We start from the raw sequence: 21,128 nt of genomic DNA, 5'->3' as shown, positions 1-21,128 counted from the left end.
CATTAGCAATATCCGTTACAATTGTATCTTCTGGTTCCCCTGCCCCCTGGATCCGCCAGTGGGTAGCTAGATCTTTGCAAATGCGCCATGTGTCTCCCAGTTGTGTTTTTATTCTCTACTACTTTAAATGGAAGATAAGACCTTCGAAATTTATCTGACGACGAAACATCTGTCACTTGCTCACGGTAGTAAGTGAAATATGAAGTAATTTATAGCAAACTGAGTGTAATTTCAGACTATTTGTAGCCGTAACAATATATGGCTAAGGCACAGAAAATGGAGACGGGGCAATAAAGACGAATATCACACTTTTGTATATTTGCCACTGCTCATCTATATGTAGGCTAAATAAACCCGTTTTCTGAAAACAAGAAAGTGTATAATACAGGGAAATTTAAAATTTCAAGAAGTTCAACCGCACCTCCTTCCTCCAAAAACTGTTAAATTTCTTGGGAAGAAAAAGAAACAGTTTTTATTCCAAAATGTTCCTCGGAAATTGTTTGTATTAAGTTAAGGGAGGAACATCACAGGAACACATAAGCAGGAACATCGTGTCATAACCAGTTATAATCGTTGCGTCTCAAATATGTAAGTTGATGAGGTTTTGTGTTCAGTTTAACTTTGTCCATAGCTAAATCTTCGCTCTTGTCTGTTTGTTGTGTCATCTGTGTTAAAAAGTGTTGTTTGTTCATGTTATGGTGAGAAGTTAGCCAAGGAGGTTCGATTTTGTATTATTTTTCATCTTTTAGCCGTATCTGGTCTATATACTATTGTAACTTCAGTTTTCTTTAAACTGATGTATATTTAATTTTAGGCTAAGAACTGTCCAACTGTCCTCGATTGTGGTCACAAGTGTAAAAAGGCGTGCAGGGAGCAGTGTTCAGTGGATGATTGCAGAGAGCTAGTAAAACTGACGAATTTACTGCCATGTGGTCATAAAACTGTCATTTATTGCAACAAAAAGAATGGTAATTATTTTGCAAATTGTAAGATAGTTTCTTAGGCCATACTTATTGCTTGATTCGAAGAAGTTGTTTAAGCTCACCAATATTTTGATCAAGCAATATTTTGATCGATCTTTTGCCGTGTTGTTACCAGATTTTTTTAATTTAAATTCTCTGCCAAAACATGAAAAAATAAAATCACTAATAGTGTGATCTTAACACTGACTTCCCAGGTTGTAATACGTACTTATGTACTTATTTGGCAAATTGTTGACTGAAACATGATGAAAATAATAACGGCGAATAAAAATATTAAGCACGTGTACTTATTTTCAAATAAGTACATATGTATAGCTTATTTTCAAATCCTTCAAGGTGTGACACATTTTACAATAGCTCTCCCTTCTTGTTCTCTGCACAGAATTTCAAATATTATTTTTAATTTTGAAAAGATTGAATTTTTTGTTTACATATGATGTAAATTATCTTCACTTATCCTGCATTCTCTGGGGTTAGCAGGTATAGCTTATCCAACAACTAACCCAAACAATTTTAAGTAGTAATCGTCCCAACCTATAACACCATTAGCATCCCGCGAAGCACTTAGGACAATTAATCGGGCTTGTCGGATGTGTGAACTTTGGTTGGTCGAACTGTAAGCGTTCGGAAAAAATATTACCAAAAATGAAAAATAATAAAAACAAAATAATAGAAAATACTAAAAGAAAACGTTTTATTTTATCTTTGAAGAGCCTGAACCTAATGACAAAATTATGGATTGCTGCTATTTCAACCTCTCTAAAGTTAGACTAATCCACCTTTGTATGTATGTGAGTGTGAGTTTCATTTTCTTTTGTGTCTCTTTCCGTTTTTTCTTCTGGAAATTTCGTGATTCTATTTTTGGATAATGTTCTGGTAGAAAATTTAAATTCAAAGAAGCCTGATGATGCCATGAAAATGCACGTTCAAGTTCTCTCTTTCGAGTTCGAAGGATATAAGTTCAAGCCGCTTTGCGGTAACTATGACTATTCTTTATTAAATATTGTATTAATAATAATATTAAATAATTTTAATCATTAATTAAACATAATGTTAATCTTCATTAAAGATCTTGTCTTTGTCGTGTACTGAAGGCTTCATTTGGATTTTGTCCTGTGATGGGGCAGTGGTTTTGACCTTAGCTTGGTAATACGAAACCCAAAGATCGAACCATGTTGTAGCAACACAACAGCATCACAACGTCCTGGAGGCCGTTAATCCAATACTTACGAAATAAGATATGAACACTTAGGGTACACTAGATATCAAATTTTTCAGTTGATGAGGCCTTTAAAGAAAAAAAAAATAAACACGTAAACAATCTATAATTAATTACTATCATCTGATAGTAAAGACTGATAATCCCCTAGGCATTATTTTGTTATAACTTTCGGCGTACTTACCATCTTTGAAATTTTAGGAATAAAATAGATGGCGATATTTGCAGATATAATCCTAGGAGGAATGAATATTGGATGTAAAAAAAATAAATAATAATTATAAAAAAAAAAAAAATTGCGAAACAATAGAGCGAGCATAGATTCCTAATTGTTTGTTTAGTGGGTTGACATTCACTAAAATAATATGGACGCTCTTCAACCTCCAAAATATAATTTTTTTCTATGATATTCATTTAGTACGAATTATTATCAATAATTCAACCTTAAGGTAAATTTTAGATGGGTAGGATTTTTACAGAATCCTTTAAATAAATTCTTTAAGATTTTGACGAAAGCTATTCAGACACAAAATTATTCAGACTGTAGTCCACTTCACTTTCAATTAGAAACAACTGAAAATGTGCTGCATTTCAATTTTAAGTTTAAATCAAGTAAGGTGAATTGAAGTCAAGCAAGAACTAGACCCAACAAACTACAAAGAGGTTGCCTATTAATATTTTAATATATTAATATATTTATATATTAATATAGGTACGGAATCGCGAGCACCAAAAAAGTGTCGTTTCCTAGAGTGCACACCATATAGAATAGAATATATTTCACAGAAGTGTTTCTAAAACACCCAAAATTCACGAAGAAAAAAACTTCAAAATGTGTTTCACAAAGACTGTGAAATATGGAAAAATTCTGTGAAAATACATTAAAATCGACATTAAATATTTCCAAATGGTAAAAAAGTCCTTAAAGATGGACCTGTAATAGAAATATTAGTAGATACGATGCAATACGAAGGCAGTCGCATTCCAAGATGATAGTTTCTTCTCGTTTTTAAAGTGAAAAAGATCAATGCTTTATGGACTATCTGTCTTCACGGGCTTATGTTGAACATTTTTCTTGAACTTTCATTTTTATATCCTTCACTTTCTGCTTAATTATCGTATAGAGTAGAATAATAGAATCAAATTTATTTGCGCTTAAAGCCCCTCCTCCCTGTCCTTCATTGTTTTGGGAAAATGTCCCTATCAAATATCGTAAGCACAGGAATTACAAAATTACTAGCATAATCCTACAGAAACCTGGCTATGTTCTATCGCAAGACGGAGAAATCGTGCCCAATTTCTCTCACTCAAAAAAGATTCATACGCTCACACTTTCACCAACCATTCAATATCAAAACCCTCCCTACCAACCGCTGCAATTCTCAAGTCATTCAATTGATATATGGCTTCATTCAAACCTCCACATATAGGACAAAATACGGACCAGCCTTTGACCTTTCCCTCCCAAAAAACTTTCTTCTTTGGCCAAGTGGCAAATTGTCAGCCCTCATTCCAATTAGTAACTTTATTGGCAATTTATTTAAATCCACCTTAAAAAATATAAAATTACCCTAAATCTCCTTTGACCAACAATAAAGCTACCATGGACCCACCATGCCTGTATTCCCTGGTCCTGTAAAATCCTTTCAACTAATCAATTTACTAGGTCCCTCATATCCTCAAGTCCTCTCCCTCCCCCAAATAACCTAATCCACAGTGGTCCAATATACTCTTAACTTGGTGCGACCACAACTTACCTGAACAACACTTCAACATTTATAAATGCCGCCTTCACCACCTGCACCCTAGGCTGGTTAATAACCATATTAATCAGCCTACCACTTCTTAAAGAAAACAAACTTAAATCACGTCTAACTGCTGAACTATTTGTATGCTTACTTAATATCCTAGTTTCCCTATTTCTAACCTGCCCCCCCCCCCTTCGCATATATTCACATCATGTATTATGATGTAACAATACAAGCATACTGAAAAAATAATAATAAAACAACAACAAGATAAACAAAAAATAGATACAGCAAACTGAAAATAACTGACTGAGGAAGAAGATATATCCTCGTGTGCCCAGTAAGATCAGCGACTCCATTAGTGTCAAACCAAACCAACTTCCTTTTTTTAAAATAAGGAGTCAAAAATTTGATGGAACAAAAAATGTAAGAGAGTTGTGGAAGCAAATAAGAAGGCCCAACTCCAAAGAAAACCTTGCTCTGAAACATTTTTTCGTTTGAGAAAAATGAATCAATTGGGAATGTTGCTGCAAGGATATGAATGCTATTTCAGACTATCTGTCAATCTTGTACTTGGCATGTCGATCTTCATTGTCATACAAACAAAGATAATCTTTGTTACGAAAACACAGGGGACGGGGATGTTTTTCAAAGTCCAGGAGGAGGGGCATTAAAAAAAAAAATTAATAGAAATACCAAAAAATTTTATTTTTTAATAAAAATACTAAAAAGGTTATCTCCAAGATCAAGACGGGAGGTTAAAAATCTAAGGGATGAAGAAAATTGCCCTCACCCAATTGACACCCCCGATTGACATGGGGTGACTCCTTAATGTCGGTCATAGCACTCATTTTTTGTTTCAGGCCGTTTGTATGATTTCATATGAAATATTTATATAAAATCATACATTATAATTTTTTATTTCATTCATTTTTATATCATTGATTCATTTTTCATTTAATTTGTATACATGTTTATATGTTATATGAAATAAAGGTGGTTTGAAGCTATTTCTTTTTGAAATACTTTGGCTTCGAAAAAGCTACAATATTTTTGCTTATTAATTGTAAAGGTTTTGCTTATAGCCTGAAAACATTTTAAGCGTAAAATCATTTCGCCTTAAAAAAAAAAAACTTTAAGCATTTTGACTGAGGGACAATATCCCATTCGTCTGAGCTTATCATTACTTCTTCTTCTTCTAATTCACAGCAGGCGGGCTATTCAGTTAATACTATTTAGCCCTTTTCGTTTTGCTTCACTCTGTGGGCCACATAGCTACTGGCTTGGTGGTCTCTTATTTGTTAGATATAGTCAGATATCTTTCAGTAGATCTTTTGACTCAAGGAGTTCAAATATAAGATGATAGATATCGATTTCTGTGCTCTCTGTGCAGGTATAGTTGGCTAGGCTCTTGGCTGATGGTGAGATTTTGTGGTGTTTGAAGCATTTTAACAGTTTGCAAAGCAAGGTATGTTGTGCAGACGTCAGCATATTACATTCAAATAGGCAATGGTCAATTGTTTCATTATTCGTATTACAATGCCTGCAAAGAGGGGACAGGGGAATTGAACCACTTGAACTAGAAGACTTATATGAGAATGCAAGGAAATTTGTTCCAGAACGAATTCTATGATAAATTTTAGAAAGATTCTTATTGGGAAAGGGGGAAAAGATAGGATTAATCTTATTAAAATTAATATCTGATATCCTCCATCGGTAAATATCTCTAATTGGGATTGGTCTCCCACTTGGCTGGTCAATATTTATAGCATATCTTGCTATTTCATCAACCTGATGATTACCACTTATGCCAGAGTGGCTAGGAATGTACTGACAGTAATGCGTAATTAGCCACAGGCATGTAAATAGCAAGCCAAAAATCTGACGTTAAGTATTATTTATAAACGTCGGTTGCAAACGTTAAGGACAACAAATTGCCGTTAAGGCCTAACGGTTGGCAGACACAATTTTACAACGCATTTAGTTGAGGCGTGCAACATGTTTGATCTATTCGGTCCTGGTGGGTGGATTGGTGAAATTTTGGTTACTCAAGACTTGTGTTTTTTATTGAGTTTTTTTTGTGTTACTTTTTATTTTTATGTTTAACCTTGCGTGTTTTCACAATTCAAAGCCCAATTTTCCATAAGACCTAGCAACTTCGTACTGTATTATATCAAACTTTTTTTTTTAATTAAATATAGTCAGATTATCCCCCGATCCCTGCATTCTAGGCAGTCATTTCTCCTATCGAGTTTAATTGTGCTTTTCGTCACGTGGTCGTAACTTAATCAGAAAATACATTAATTAGACTCCTAATGTCGGGAAAATGACATTAGAAGGCCTTCGCGTGCCCCGTGGGTGGCAAAACTAATTCCACGTCAGAAAGACTGACTTTTAATTAAACTACTTATAAATTGTTTTTATTTCAATGGGTTGGTGAAAATTATTAATTTGCTTCATATTATTATGGTTATATATTTATGGAAATTAGATTTATGTTTAGTTGATTTTAAAGATATAGTACAAAATTTTTGCTTACAGACATTTTTTAGATTTATATGTTCTCCTTTCTCTTCATAAATTGGGTGTTTGTCTATCACGAAAAGAAGATGCATGGAGATCGCATCTGATGACCGGATGCGCGGATTTTATACCATTCTGAAAAAGGCTTCTGCCAGCTTTGCCTCTCACTCAGACAATCTGTCTTGGCTTTTCCTCCAATTAGTCATGGCTTGATGAAAACTTGATTTTAATTCAAAGATCAACGGACTCGGTCTCGGCCTTCGGCCTCGACTTGATGAAAATCAAGTTGCCATCAAGCCATGACTAATTGGAGAAAAACCAAGACAGATAGTCAGAGTGAGAGGCAAAGCTGGCATAAGCCTTTTTCAGGATGGCATGAAAATGATTTCATTTCACTTGTTGATAGATAGTCTATCATCCGTCCACCCTAGGGCAGAACTGAAGTAGATAGTCATGGAATAGCGTTATTTGACGTGTAGAATATTCAAGCATCTTTGGCTTTGCCGCTCTTAATTTCTTAACAATCAAAGTCCTTGACGAGCTGTAAGTAAGGAGCAACTTGGCACAATAGTAAACAAAACTAAAAAAACGGAATTTGATAACAATAGATACATCAAAAGAAATGGCTTTTTATGATGATACCAAAACATATAAATTTCATAAACTTTAATCCTACCCATCAAAAGCTAAGAGCCTGAGAAGCTTTCCGTGATTTTTAAAGAAGGGCAAAACACCCCCAAAATTCATGGAATTGAGAATTGCACCATCAGATTCGCTGTATCAGAAAACCTAGTGTAGAGGCTTCAAGCTCCCAGCTGTTTTTTTTTTTTTTTTTTTTTTTTTTTTTTTTTTTTTTTTTTTTTTTTTTTGCCAGAAGAGAAATCATGGATGCGGGTTTGTTTTATTTTATTTCTTTTTTTTTCAGGGTTTATATTGAACCAATGGTTCTAGAAGATAGGGAGATGGCTCATTCGAACGGACATTAGAAGTTCTGCCCTTTTTAATTAATCAAAAAGTTTGAAGGGCAACTAGCCCTCCTCCCGCGCTCCTTTCTTTCCCAAAGTCACAAGATCAAAATTTTATGATAGTCGTTTTGCCCATCATAGTTGAAATGTCAAATAACCATGCCTATGGAGATGACATGACCCCCACAGCCCCTGGGGAAAGGGTTGAGAGTTGTGAAGTTAGCCCATTGTTTACGCATAGTATTTCTTTTTGGGATGTATGCAGATAATTTTTTGAGGGAGCGGGGGATTTTCCAGGGGGAGAATTTTCCGTGGGGAGGAAAGTTTTTGGGGGTGAGGTTTCTAGGGGAAATTTTACATGGGGGGATTCGCCACAATTTCTATACGAGTCTTTTTTATTTATCCTACTTTCTCTTTCGCGACTTAATTTTACATGTTGATGGGCCCCAGGGGAGATTTTCTGGGAAGTTTGGAATTTCCTCGAGGATTTTTCCATGGGAGCTCCATTTTCCTCGGGGTTAAAATTTCCTTGGGTATTTTTCCATGGGGATGGATTTTCCGCGGGAGACATTTTCAATTTGGGAATTTCTGCAGAAGAAACTTTCTATTGGGGGCGTATTCCGGGCAAAATTTTCAGCGCATTTCTGGAGATTTCCGGTACAATTTAAAAAGCAGTAAGAAATCGAATAAAAAACAGTCTTTTTTCAAATGAAAAAAGGACAATATTCCAGGTGGAGTTGCCTGCAGGAAAATTTCTTATGGGAATTTTCAGCGAAATTTTATTATCCGGGTATTTTTTTTTTGGGGGGGGGGGATTACGCAGGAGTAACTTTTGTATGGAGGGGGGGGTTTAAATGGAGGATTGAGGTGGGTTTTCCGGTAATATTTAAAAAATGATCATAAATTAAATTAAAAGCAAGCTTTTCAACTGAAATTAAAGAGTAACATTAAAACTTAAAATGAACAGGAATTATTCCGTATGAGAAATGAACAGAATTGAGGAGGGGGAAGGAGGCTGCCCCCTCCGCAATACCTTGCTCTTTATGCTAAAGTTAGACCTTTTGTCCAAAGTCTTTAAGAACGGCTTCTTAAACATAAGTGCCGTTTAATTAGAATAAGAAGCTCTTTAAAGTACTTCAAAACTTAAGTGTGAAAAGCTAGGTAGTTAGGACGGGCAGCCCCCTCATGTACGGAATAAAATTCTATTTGTTTTAAGTTTCAATGGTGGTCTGTACTTTCAGTTGAAAAAAACTGTTTTTTTTTATTTAATTACCAACAAGATTACCTATATTGGAATAATGAACTAGTAAGATGGCGGCCTAGAGGAATCACTCTCATTCTTGCCTAGAGGAATCACTTTCACTCGAATGTCCTTCCAAGTCAAACTTATTGGCGTCTTATCCGTATCTGGTTTTCTGGGCCGGGATTTACTTACCAAGTAATATGTTTTTTTGTGCTTGCAGAAATCTTGCGCTTCTAGTTTCTGATTTTTGTCTCGTCAACTTTAAAAAATTGTCTAAAGTCTCTTGTTTATTTCTCTAAACAATCCTTTTAGATGCTCAAAACATTCTTCCCCTTGATTGCTATTGCAGCCCAGTTTCTCGATTTCTCGTTTTACGGCATATCCAGCGGCCTGCAATGACAAATAGCGAAACTTAAGCACCCAAGTTAAGCGTTACACTAAAATCTGTCTATACAAGGTGTATTAGAAAAAAAAAGAAGAAATAACGCATGGAGATCACTTACAACTAACAATAATTAATGTTTATCGTACAGGGCTTTATCCAGTATTTTTGCTTGGGGGGGGGGGGTATTTTCTTCGAGCAGAGGGGGGGGGTAAAAAACCTTAAAACACCAAAAATTTGTTTTTTTGCATTTTTTTTAAATTTAAAAATTTGGGGAAGATTCAAACTCCCTTTCCCCCCCCTGGATACGACCTTGATAACATATTATAAAGTTTTTGGTAATACCACTCTTTAATTGCTTGAAAACAATCAACAGAACTGACCTAGATGTAGTGTTAGATGAATGAATTATGCATTTAACCCGTTAAAAAAAAACAAAAAAAAAAAAAAAAAACAGAGAAACGCCTTAACCTCTACCTCTTATCAAGTTAATATTATGTTTGACTTATTTTGCAGAATTAAAGCGTTGACCGATTCTTGCACTTGCAATTATAAAAAATTGGGCTTTTAATTTAATATTAATGCGTCCAGTTTTAGTTTAATTTATTGTTGCAGTTTTTGTTACGTGATAATTTAATTTATTATTGCTTTTATTCTCATCTTTTTGTATCTTCAGCTATTACAGAAGAATCCAATGAAAGTCTACTTCTTCTTTGTCAAGAGCCATGTGGAAGTCTTTTAAGCTGTGGTCACACCTGTAGTGGAAAATGTGGAGCTTGCTTCCAAGGTCGACTTCATAAGCAATGCAGTAAAAAATGCGGTCGACAACTAGTCTGCGGCCATGTTTGTGAAGAGGGCTGCTCCACGACCTGTCCTCCGTGTAAGGAAAAATGCTTGTTCAAATGTCCGCATAGCAAGTGCAAGAAGCAGTGCGGCCAACCCTGTGCACCTTGTGCGGTAATTATCTTGTTTTTAATTTTGCTTAAACTGAAAACTTTTGGTGGTGACGTGATTCTTTGTCTTAACTACTACATGCTTGCTTTCTGGTGATTTTTTATTATTTTTAACTTTGCTTAAACCGAAAACTTTGGGGCTGACATGGTTCTTGGCTTAACTGCTGCATGTTTGCTTTTTTTTCTTTTTTTCTTTTTTTTCCTTTTTTTAATGTGAATGTCCATCTGTTTTCACTGTTTGGATATTCATCAGAAGTTTAATCTCATCCGAATTTCAAGATTTTGGGTTATCAATGTGTAGATTACTCTGGCATTGTTAGTTTTTCAGCTCTTTGCTTTGTTCTGGAGATTAGGGCACACAAATTTTTCTAAAATCTAAAATAACTTTAAAAAATTCAGGATCTCACCTCAAAACTACAGTAAAACTGCTGTCATCTTCCTCTGCTGTATTTTTGGTGCTTACCTTCCCCTGAAAGAGATGCTTACAGATTTGCCCTTCAAATGACAAGTACCCTCTGTAGTTTTTCTTCTAAGTTGATTGTTTTGTTCGGGATAGTACTTCTAATTTTTAAAAGGAAATTAATTCTACTTCTTATTTCTTAAGCAATTTACCTACTTCTACGTCTTAAATTTAATTAAGAAGAAGTAGAAGAATAAGATAAATTAAATTCAGAAATCTAGCCTTTGAAATGGAATTAATTATATTCTTCTATTTCTTACTTCTAATTCTACTTCTACTTCTAATCTCTAAAAAAAAAAAAAATTAAATCTACTTCTAATTTCTTAAACAATTTACCTACTTATGCTTCTTAAATTTAATTAAGAAGAAGTAGAAGTAGCAGTAAATTAAATTGAGCAATCTAGTCTTAAAAATAGAATTAATTCTACTTCTTCTATTTCTTATTACTACTTCTAACTCTACTTCTAATTTCTAAAAAAAAAATTAATTCTACTTCTAATTTCTTAGGCAATTTACATACTTCTATTTCTTAAATTTAATTAAGAAGAAGTAGAAGAAGTAGAGGAAGCAGGTAAATTAAATTAAGCATCAGCACTACAATGTTATTACTAAAACCACTTAGAGACCAAGTAAAGGGGAAAATGAGAGAGGGTGTCTTTAGACAAGGGTTTGTGATGTTCTATAAATTGTACTATCCAGTGGGCTGCCAGTTTCAGCTGCCAGTTCCAGTTGAAGTTGCCTTTTCAAGTATTATCGAAAGAACAGTGAGGAAGACTCAGAAGCATCAAAAACGACCAAATTGACATGATAAAGTGAGTGAGCGGTTGTATTCTGGGAAAGTATTGATTATAGGGCAAATATAAGTCATAGAAGCCTTGAAAATGCCCAATTTGACTTGACGAAATGGGTGCAGGGTTGTATACTGGGAAAAATATTGTGTATCGGAAAAATATGAACAAGACATGGAAGCCTCGGAAATGCCCAATTTGACTTGACAAAATGGGTGAATGGTTGTATACTGGGAAAAATGTTGTGTATCGGGAAAATATGAACAAGACATGGAAGCTTCGGAAATGATCAATTTGACTTGAAAAAGTGGGTGACGGGTTGTATACTGGGAAAGTATTCAACTTTAAGATATGGGACTACTTTTACTAAATCATCATATCAAGCTGCTAAAGCCGATGGAACATCAGCAGTAGAATTATTTACGAGGCATCGATAGATGTATAAGAAACTTCAATCGTATTTGAAGCACTTAAACCCTAACGTCTCACAAATCCTCACAAATTATAAATCACGAATTATAAATCACAAATCCTCACAAAAAATAACGTCTCATAAATTTTCCCTAAAGAGACGCTGTATTCTAAAAATAAAATATTGTACAAAGAATATAGTTCATATTCGGCAAATTTGTATAATTTCAAGAGGATTCTGCCCCACCCCTCAAACGTATTTGAGAACGTGCTCCAAAAAAGCTAACGTCGAATTTTGCACTTGGGCTAGGGGTTGGGGCAAAATGTTGCTTCGACTTTTGAAGCCGCTGGATGTTTTTTCTTTATTTATAAGTTGTGTTCGAGACCTTAGGAAAAATAAGACAAATTTTCGATAGACTTTAAGCTGTGTGATGTTGATTAGATCATCATATGACGTTAGGGAAGCAGACGGAACATCAGTAATAGAATAGTCGATAAGAAAGTTGTCGCTGATAACAAGAAGAAAATTCAATCAAGTTATTCTAAAATTGTTGCTAATCGAGGTAGATACAATAAAAAGTCTCTTGCAAATTATATTCGGTTTTTACGGATCACTCGGTTTTGTTTTTGTCTGGAATTTACCCTGTTTTTCACCAAAAAGAGTTCAGATCAGTTCATTCATGTTATTTCCGATTTTCCTGCTTTGTATTGTATCTGCCTCCATGGTATAGAAATCGGAATATCATATCTGTTTACGGTCTTCCGGATATTGGGTTAAAGCTTTCTGAACTTGCCGGCAAACTACCTTAGTCTACATATAAGTGTCTGTCAGCCCACAGTGGCCTTATTCGTTTGCTGTAGTTTTTGTTCTTTTGCTGTTGTTTGAAGTGTTTTTTTTTCTTCAGCAATAATAATTTAAATTCGTTATACTCATGAATAGATAATATTCCAACATTTCAAATATGAAGTTCTAAATTATTAAATGATGGTCCATTAAGTCCTGGTCCACTGTATTAAGTCTTGGTCCGTCTTTTGCCATAAATAGTTTCTTTCTTCTTCTTTTTTTCTCACTCTTTTTCTTTTTTTTTCTCTTTTTCGTGTTTTGTATCTTGAATGTATTTTTTTCTTTGGTTACTCTGCTCTTGTGAAGTTTTTATTTTTTATGTACTCATGTATGTAGTGTATTATCTACTTTTTTTGTCTCGTTATACTCCACAATTATCATTTTTGTATATGATGTGGGTCAAAAATAAATCATTATTATTATTATAATTAGACATCGATAGGAAATAAGAGACCACTCGTATTTGAAGCAATTAGTCCTTAACCTCCGTTGAATCTCTTTTCCTAAGGTTGTGTTCAGACGCTGAAAACTGTCTTTGATTAAGTTCAACACTCTTGTTCAGACGCGTTGGCAGTTTCAAATATTTTTTAAGACTAAGTTCAAAATTGTTGAGCTTTTGACCAATCACATCAATAAGAATTGGCAGAAAATTTAAAATAATGAGTTGTGGGAAAGGCAGTTTAGGAAAATCCTGTGTTGACGCAGCGAGTTTATCCTCAGCTTTGTAATATGGGACCCACAGATCGAACCCGGCTGTAGCAACACACTACAGGGTTGACGCAAGGACTTAGTAGTCAAGAGGCATCGCTAATCCGATACAATACAACATACATAAAAGAAGCTAAGTAAAGCTCTCAGTTTCTCAATAAAATCTCAATATGGTGAAGTAGTTCACCATAACTACTTCTTGCTTAAATATCCAAGAAATTCCAAAATTTAATTCAGCTACCTTAGTCACTTCAAACAGGTGTTGCCTTCTATATACTCGTTTTACTTTTTTTTTTCTTGGTTTGATCGTAAAATATCTGCTGTATTTTGAATTTTGAGTTCTTCCAGAAAACCTGTTCTGAATCCATTCTATTCATTTAGTTGCTCTTTCCTTTCTTAAATTTTGATTTTTTTTTGTGTATTTTTTTGGTCTGAGTTTAAAACTCGGTCTTTGACGGAGATCCTAGTGTGGAGAAGAGTCTGAAAATCGGTTTGAGAAAAGACTAGCGTGCAAATAATACCTAAGGAGAGGAGATTTCTGTGATCAGAAGAGCACAAAACTATTGATTAAAAGTAATTAAGGCTTTAAGAGGGCCTGTGTCCCACATATTTTCTGCCCTTCCCCCTAGATTTAGAAATGTAGCTGTTGATGGGTATTTACACTGCAAAAATTGGAAAAGAGATACAATTTCGCCTCTTGACTTTGAAAAATACTTTTTATTTCCCCCCTAAATTTAATTAAGTAATTAAAAAGAAATTGAGAGCCTTACGATCAAATTGAACCCGAATAGGAGAGAACAAGCCCTTTACCATTCGAGCACTCCTAAATACCATAGCTAAAAACTAACTACTGTTACTAAAAACAACTAAAATTCAAGAAAAGATAGCTGAATGGGAATTTGCAAATAACAGCCTAGCCACCTGGCCATCCTTTTGAGTTGAAGAACTGTCGAGCTGAGCAGAAGAGGAGGATCAGGCTTAGAAATAATCAGGTTTTAGATCAGGAGGATCAGATTTAGAAATAATAATTTACATTTTGGACTGCTTATCAACAGGCCAACATGATTAAGTGATGTCGACCGGAACTCAAGTGTTTCTCATCTAAATACCAGTCGGTGGCCTGTCTAAAAGCATCTTGGAAATTAACTCTAAGGTTGTTTTAAATTGCTATGTGAATTCGTTTTCATGATTAATTAGTTTGATGACAAAAAAAGTAATTACAAATTGTAATTTTACTTTGGTGAGACCATAGTATATCTATTAATTTTTTTTCATTTTTTTTTTTTATTAAAATGTTCTGATTTAATACTTACCGGTATTCAGGTATACTGTTGCAAAAGAGAAACAAAGACTAACTATTCTTTGTAATTATTCTTTATTAATATTTAAATATCGAATGTTTTATTTCGTGATCGTCCTACTTTACAGGAGCAATATAATATTTGTAAGATCTCTTATTGTGTATGTCATTAAGTTTTTTTTTGTTCAAAATAAATATAATGCTAAAGGACAAACTGGTGGTTTTTTTTTACCTATCAAAGAAGACAGGAGAAATAAGAAAACCTGCCAAGAGAGCACAGAGATAGAAGAGAAAGTATTGTTTGAGTTTTCAAGATTATTTACTAAATTTTGATTTAATACTTATTAATATTATGGTCCATTTAAGAGGAAGAAAAGAAGAAAGACAACACATAAACTCCAAATTCCAAACTGTTAGCGAGACTTTCGGAGCAAACTTTATGAAGAGGGGTTAATAAGTATATTGCTAATACATCTTTTCCGTGCTTCGTATTAATTTTATTTTCTTGCTTAACTTTCGTTCTTTTTCCTTTTCTTTTTTTACTTCAATTGGTAAAAGAAGGACATTCTTTTTTAGTCTGCCAAGAAAGCCAGTATATAAAAGAGATATACTTGTGTTCGAGTTTTCAAGGTCATTTACCAATTTTTTTTATTTTTTATTTAATACTTATCCGTATTGTATATTTTTTGCAACAAAGAAGAAAGATAACATATAAAGTAAATATACCAAACTTTTAGAAAGACTTTCTAAATAAACAATAGCCTATGAAGAGAGATCAGTATATACGATTCTTGTATGTCCTTTTCGCGGTTCGTATTAACTTGCATTTTCTTACGTAGCTCGTTTTTGTTTAGGAAAATCAGTTTCTTTTTTTCTATGAAGAAAGCATGGACATATATTATTTGGGTAGACAGCAAAGTATTTGTAACTCTGAAATATAGTGTTTTATTCTGCTTCTTTGTTAGGGGATATAACAAATTTAAAGATAAAAATAAATTTAAAACAAAACTCAAATGAAATATAATTAAATTAAATTTTTAGAGAAAAAGATTCCTTTTAAGGTTCTGTTTCTCACTTTGAAAGCTTAGTGAAATTTAGATTTACTTTCGTTGTGAATAGTACATTCATGTAAAAAAAAAAAATTGTTCTTATAAAGCTGGGCCATGTAATGTCTGTTGGGAAGAGGCAGGCGGTTTGGTCTTTCTCACTCTTCGCTGGTGTAACAAATAAATAAAGACTACCACTTTACAGTTTTTGAATAGCCAAGATCGCTTTTTACAGTTATGCCCCCACCCTCCCCAAGGCTTAAATCCTCCTTTATACCATCAATGACCATATATTGTGGATTGTTCTTAAGCTTTTTTTTAAATATAAACTAGGAACCGTGTACCTGGAATTGCCATCACAAGAAATGCAATTTGAAATGTGGGCGTATGTGTGAGCGTAAGCCGTGCAATGAAGCCTGCCAGAAGATCCTCCCTTGCAAACATTTGTGTATTGGCTTATGTGGAGAGGAATGTCCAAAACAATGCCGAATCTGCAACAAAAGTGAATTGGAAGAATTCATCTTATTTGGCAATGAAACTGATCCAGATTCAAGGTGAGGGCCTAATATATTATGTATAAACTTTATAAAATTAAATAAAAAATAACAAGTTTTTTTTTAACTGAAATGAACAGTAATTATTCCGTATATGAAGGGGGCGTATATGAAAACCGGAAAGAGCGAGGAGTTGAGGAGGGGACAGCCCCTTTCATATACAGAATAATTGCTGTTCGTTTTAATTTTTAATGCCGCTCCTTACTTTCACTTTAAAAAAAAAAAAAAACTTGTTTCTTTATTTAATTTCTGAATTTTTTCAACTAATGCAGGTTCGATTTTGGCTAACCGTGCATGAAAAATCGAAACACAATCTGCATATTAATTTTGGCAGATTTATTCCGGATATGAAGGATCGCCCCCCCCTCCTCAATACCTTGCTCTACACTAAAGCTGTTAGCATTTTATAAAAAAGCTTCCTATTCTAATTAAACAGCCCCTGTGTTTCAATTTTGGTAAACAGTCAAACTTTAGCGTAAAGAATAAGGTATTGAGGAGGGTGCAACCCTTCACATATGGCATAATTTCTATTCGTTTTTCAAATAATGCTCGTAAATCTGGCTCACCCTCTATGAAATATACCCTTCCCCCTCACGGAAAACTCCCTGGAAATTTCCTCCTACGTGAAGTGCACCCCTCTGTCAAATTCCATCCAGATAGTTCCTTCCTCGTTGAGAATCCCCCCCCCCCTGTAAAATTGCTTGTGGACGATTCACACTGAAAAATTTTCCATATCATATTTTCATTGGAATAAGACTTTAATCTCTAATCGGTTTCACAATCACTCCAGAAATGCCCCCTTTCGCGGAAATTATTTTCCAGAAAACAAAACGTGCGGAAAAAAGCCCCCGGATAATTCCCCCGGAAAATCTCCGTATAAAAAATTTGGACAATTAAAAGGAATTTCAAATAGTAATTCTGTCCAAACCCCCAGTGTAATATTTCCCCTGAAATATTCACTAATCAGAAATTTCCCTCCCAAAAGAAGATTCTGCCCTTAGAAATCCACACCACGCACCCCCCCCCCCCCCAAAAAAAAAAAAATGGCTATATACATCCCAATAACAAATACTATCCGTAAACAATGGGCAAAGTTCACAAAATAGATATCTCAAAATTTTCATCCGGTAACTTTGGGAAATAGATGAGCATGGGAGGGGTACCCTCCAATTTTTTTGGTCACTTGAAAAAGGAAATAGAACTTTTGATTTTTGTTCAAATGAGCCCTCTCGTGATATTTTAGGACCATTGGGTTGATACGATCACCACACAAACAACTAAATACGCATCCGTGATCTTTCTTCTCGCAGAAAAAAGGAGCTTTAAATCTCTGCAATAGGGTTATCTGACACGCTGAATCTGATGGTGTGAGTTTCATCAAGATTATATGACTTTTTTGGGGTGTTTTCCCCATTTTTTGAAAATAAGGCAAATATTCTCTAGGCTCGTAACTTTTGATTGGTAGCTCTAAACTTGATGAAATTTGCATATTTGAAATCAGCATAGAAATTTGATTCTTTTGATGTATCTGTTGGTATCAAAATTTGTATCCGTTTTTTAGAGCTTTGGTTACTATTGAGCTGGGTCGCTCCTTACTTACAGTTTGTTACCACGAAGTATTTGATGAGATTAAACCATTTCAAATGCATTTTCCCAATTGCTATAAGATTCTTACATCATTCATAGTAGAGAATTTTATTTTTAAATTGAGCGTAACGCACACACTATACAGGCTCAGTTGGATTATGAAATTGATTGTCAACAGATTGTTGCGACAGCTGAATCGTAAGTTTGTAGAATTTTGTTTTCTTTTGCTATTTTTAGATACATTTTCTTAATGTTTAATACACAATTATTCAACGCCTTATAGATTAAAAAAAATACAATCTTCTTTTTTAAAAATGTTATCCCCACCCCCCCCCCCCCAACAAAAAAAAAAAACTTCTATTGAGACGAAATTTAGTTATAGACTGAGAAATTGAAGATTGAAACGGAAGTGACCCAAAAATATGACTTATAAAAAAAATTGTATGTTATTGCCTATGGGGGGATAGGGGGATATCGTTTTAAAATGGTAATACCTCCTTTTTTTTTTAATTGAAAGCAGGGATGCCAAAAAACTAATTATTTTTTCATTTGAAGCAGAAATGGTAAAAAATTATATTAAATTCCCAAGGAAACCATAGAAATATTTTGATAGACCCAGGGCCCCCATTGGGACTTGTTCATTGTCTTGGGTATTGTTGGATTTCTCATAGGCTACTGGCCTAATTTGGCTTTTGTGTGTGCTCCCTTTTAATTAGATTCCTTGGATCTTATTAAATGCCACGGCGAATCTATTATCTATTATTTAAACTATTATGCAAGGGCTCTGAAACGACACATCTATTTCGATTCTACCAGATTTCTACTTCTGTTGATGAATAACGAAGAAGACCAGCGTCCAGCCAGTGACTTGCGAAGTTTTTAACTCATGAATAGGCCCGAATCTGTTGTAAATGAAATAAAAAAAAGAAGTTTTTTTTTAACCGAAAGTAAGGACCGACATTAAAACTTAAAACGAACAGAAATTATTCCGTATATGAAAGGGGCTGTCCCCTCCTCAACGCCTCGTTCTTTGCGCTAAAGTTTGACTCTGTCACACAACTTTATTTTTTAAAACAATAAAAAACGTTAGCGTAAAGAGTGAGGCGTTGAGGAGGGGAAAGCCCCGTTCATATACGGAATAATATCTGTTCGTTTTAAGTTTTAATGTCGCTCCTTGCTTTCAGTTAAAAAATGTGTTTTTTTAATTTAATTTCTGAATGCAGCTTTGATTTAATGGAATTAATGCAGCTTTGATTTTGGCTCATTGTACATGAATAATTAAAACGAAATTTGCATATTAATTTTAATTTTTTGAGCTAAATGGCTATTTCGAAATTTTGTTCTGACGTAATTTATGAATTTACTTACGTAACGAATTTATATATTCGTATGTTTTTATTACGTATATTAGGGGGTTCGCCCCTAGTCAATACCTCGCTCCTTACGCTAAAGTTCGAATTTTGTTCGAATCACAAAGGCCAGTTAATTAGAATAGATAGCTCTTTTGAAAGTACTAAATAAAACTTTAGCGTAAAGGGCGAGGTATTGACTAGGACGAAATCAATAACAATTCCAAATAGGGATATGTCCTTTTATTAGACAGTGAAACGAAAATATAAAACAAAGACTCTAAATATTTCGATGACACAGTCGGTCATCATCATCAGTAGAGTTAGTAACTCTACTGATGATGATGACCGACTGTGTCATCAAAATATTTAGAGTCTTTGTTTTATATTTGCGTTTCACTGTCTAATAAAAGGACCTATCCCTATTTGGAATTCTTATTGATTTCGTCATAGAAAAGGCAGTGTGGTCATTGAGAATAATGGTATTGACTAGGGGGCGAACCCCCTCATATACGTAATAATTTCTGTTAATTTTAAGTTTTAATATTGCTCCTTACTTTCAGTTTAAAAAACTTGTTTTTTTTTTATTTGATTTCTGATCGTTTTTTAAATAATGCTGGGAAATCCGGTGCCCTCTTCATAGAAAAGTCTCTTCTCCCAAGGAAAAATCGTCCATGGAAAGATTCTCCTCAGTAACCCCTTCCTCCGACCCCCCCCCCTCACCGGAAAAAAATCCCTCCTGAAAACGTCTGTATATTTTCCATTAATTAATACTACATATAAACAATGGGCTAAGTTAATTACTTGCAGACATATTTATTCGATTTTTGGCTATGCTGAACAAAATAGCTATCTCAATATTTTGATTGGGTGACTTTACTAACTGACCGCATTTCAAACAGCAAGCTCTAAGAAAAATGGGGTTCTATCCCGCTTTATAGGGCTATACTGACAGAAAGGCTGAAGTGATTAGGACAAGTTCCACGGATGAAGGGTGACAGATTTCCAAAGATCGTCCTTGTTAGTCAACCATCTAGGTTCAAACAAAAATCAAGTCGTCCCCGAATCGCATGGCATGAGTTCATAAGTAAAAAAAAAGTAAGTATGACGGCACTAGACCCTTAAGGTCCAAACTGGCAGTGCTGATCTCCGTTTCATGGTCCTTCAGCCAGGAAGTGCGATGGGGGGCTGGGGGCCAGCCATCCCGTGCTTTCGCACACCCTTCCTGCTTACCTTCCCCAGATTTCTCCAGGTATCCATTTAAATCTGGGTCGACTCTGGCTAAGCTTACAGAGTCACACCATTGACCCGCGTCCTAAACCCAAATAACTGGCCACGCCAGGGATTGAACCCGTGCCCCTTAGACAAAGAATTCTCAACCCAGTGCACGTGCACTTAGCCAGGACGGCCATAAGGAAGGAATTAAGAGAAATCGAGCTTCTTGCCTTGGGAAAGTGCAGAGGGAGGCTTTGGATAGATTGAGAGAGAAGAGGAGCATGCATAGCGTTGTTGGCATCAGGCCAACACGGTTTGGTACTGCAGTGAGTTGTTAGCAGTAATAGTAAAAGTATCTTCGACTTCACCCTTGCCAAATACTTTCTTTTTTCACTAAGTGGTAAAAAATTCCCAGTTGCTGATATTATATCAAATCCCATGCTATATCAAATCCAGGAGTTAATACAAATAATTTGTCAGGTCTCTCCAAGCTTTTTGTATAGGCTATGCAGATTTGACATCTGAGGCACTCAAATATAGCTTGCATTTCACTCAAAAGGCAGCTACAGTCATAAAATACCTTTTTTGACTTCTTCATTCCCACGAATAGTCGGAAATAGGCTTGTCAGATTTTGGAGAAGATTTTTGTCGTGAGACATGTCGAAAATTTTCAACCATTCATCATCTGTCATCTGCTTCTTCAACAATTCAGCAGTTAACCCTTCTGATCTAATCTCTGTATTTGAAAACTAAATAAAAAAGCTTCAATTAGTACCAATAATTGTAAATAATGATTAAAACTAATTAATAATGTAATTAATAACAAAAATTAATAGCTAATCAATGGTAA

The 21,128-nt window shown here is 34.7% G+C and overlaps 1 protein-coding gene across 1 annotated transcript in view; it reads left to right on the top strand.

Annotated features, from left to right (window-relative positions):
* Positions 1 to 21,128, top strand: part of LOC148940258 (NFX1-type zinc finger-containing protein 1-like) — a 156,246-nt gene that overhangs the window by 73,254 nt on the left and 61,864 nt on the right. The window contains exons 12-14 of the mRNA XM_089106117.1: positions 815 to 968; positions 9,740 to 10,020; positions 15,907 to 16,127. Of these exons, the coding sequence (XP_088962243.1) occupies positions 815 to 968; positions 9,740 to 10,020; positions 15,907 to 16,127 (656 nt within the window). The remainder of the gene's footprint in view (positions 1 to 814; positions 969 to 9,739; positions 10,021 to 15,906; positions 16,128 to 21,128) is intronic.

The sequence above is a fragment of the Artemia sp. Qi Xiang Cuo genome, chromosome 20 (assembly GCF_049724085.1).
Source record: "Artemia sp. Qi Xiang Cuo chromosome 20, ASM4972408v1, whole genome shotgun sequence".
Taxonomy (NCBI): Eukaryota; Metazoa; Arthropoda; class Branchiopoda; order Anostraca; family Artemiidae; genus Artemia; species Artemia sp. Qi Xiang Cuo.
Note: the sequence above shows the minus strand (reverse complement) of the source record. Positions and strands in the feature narration are given on the sequence as shown.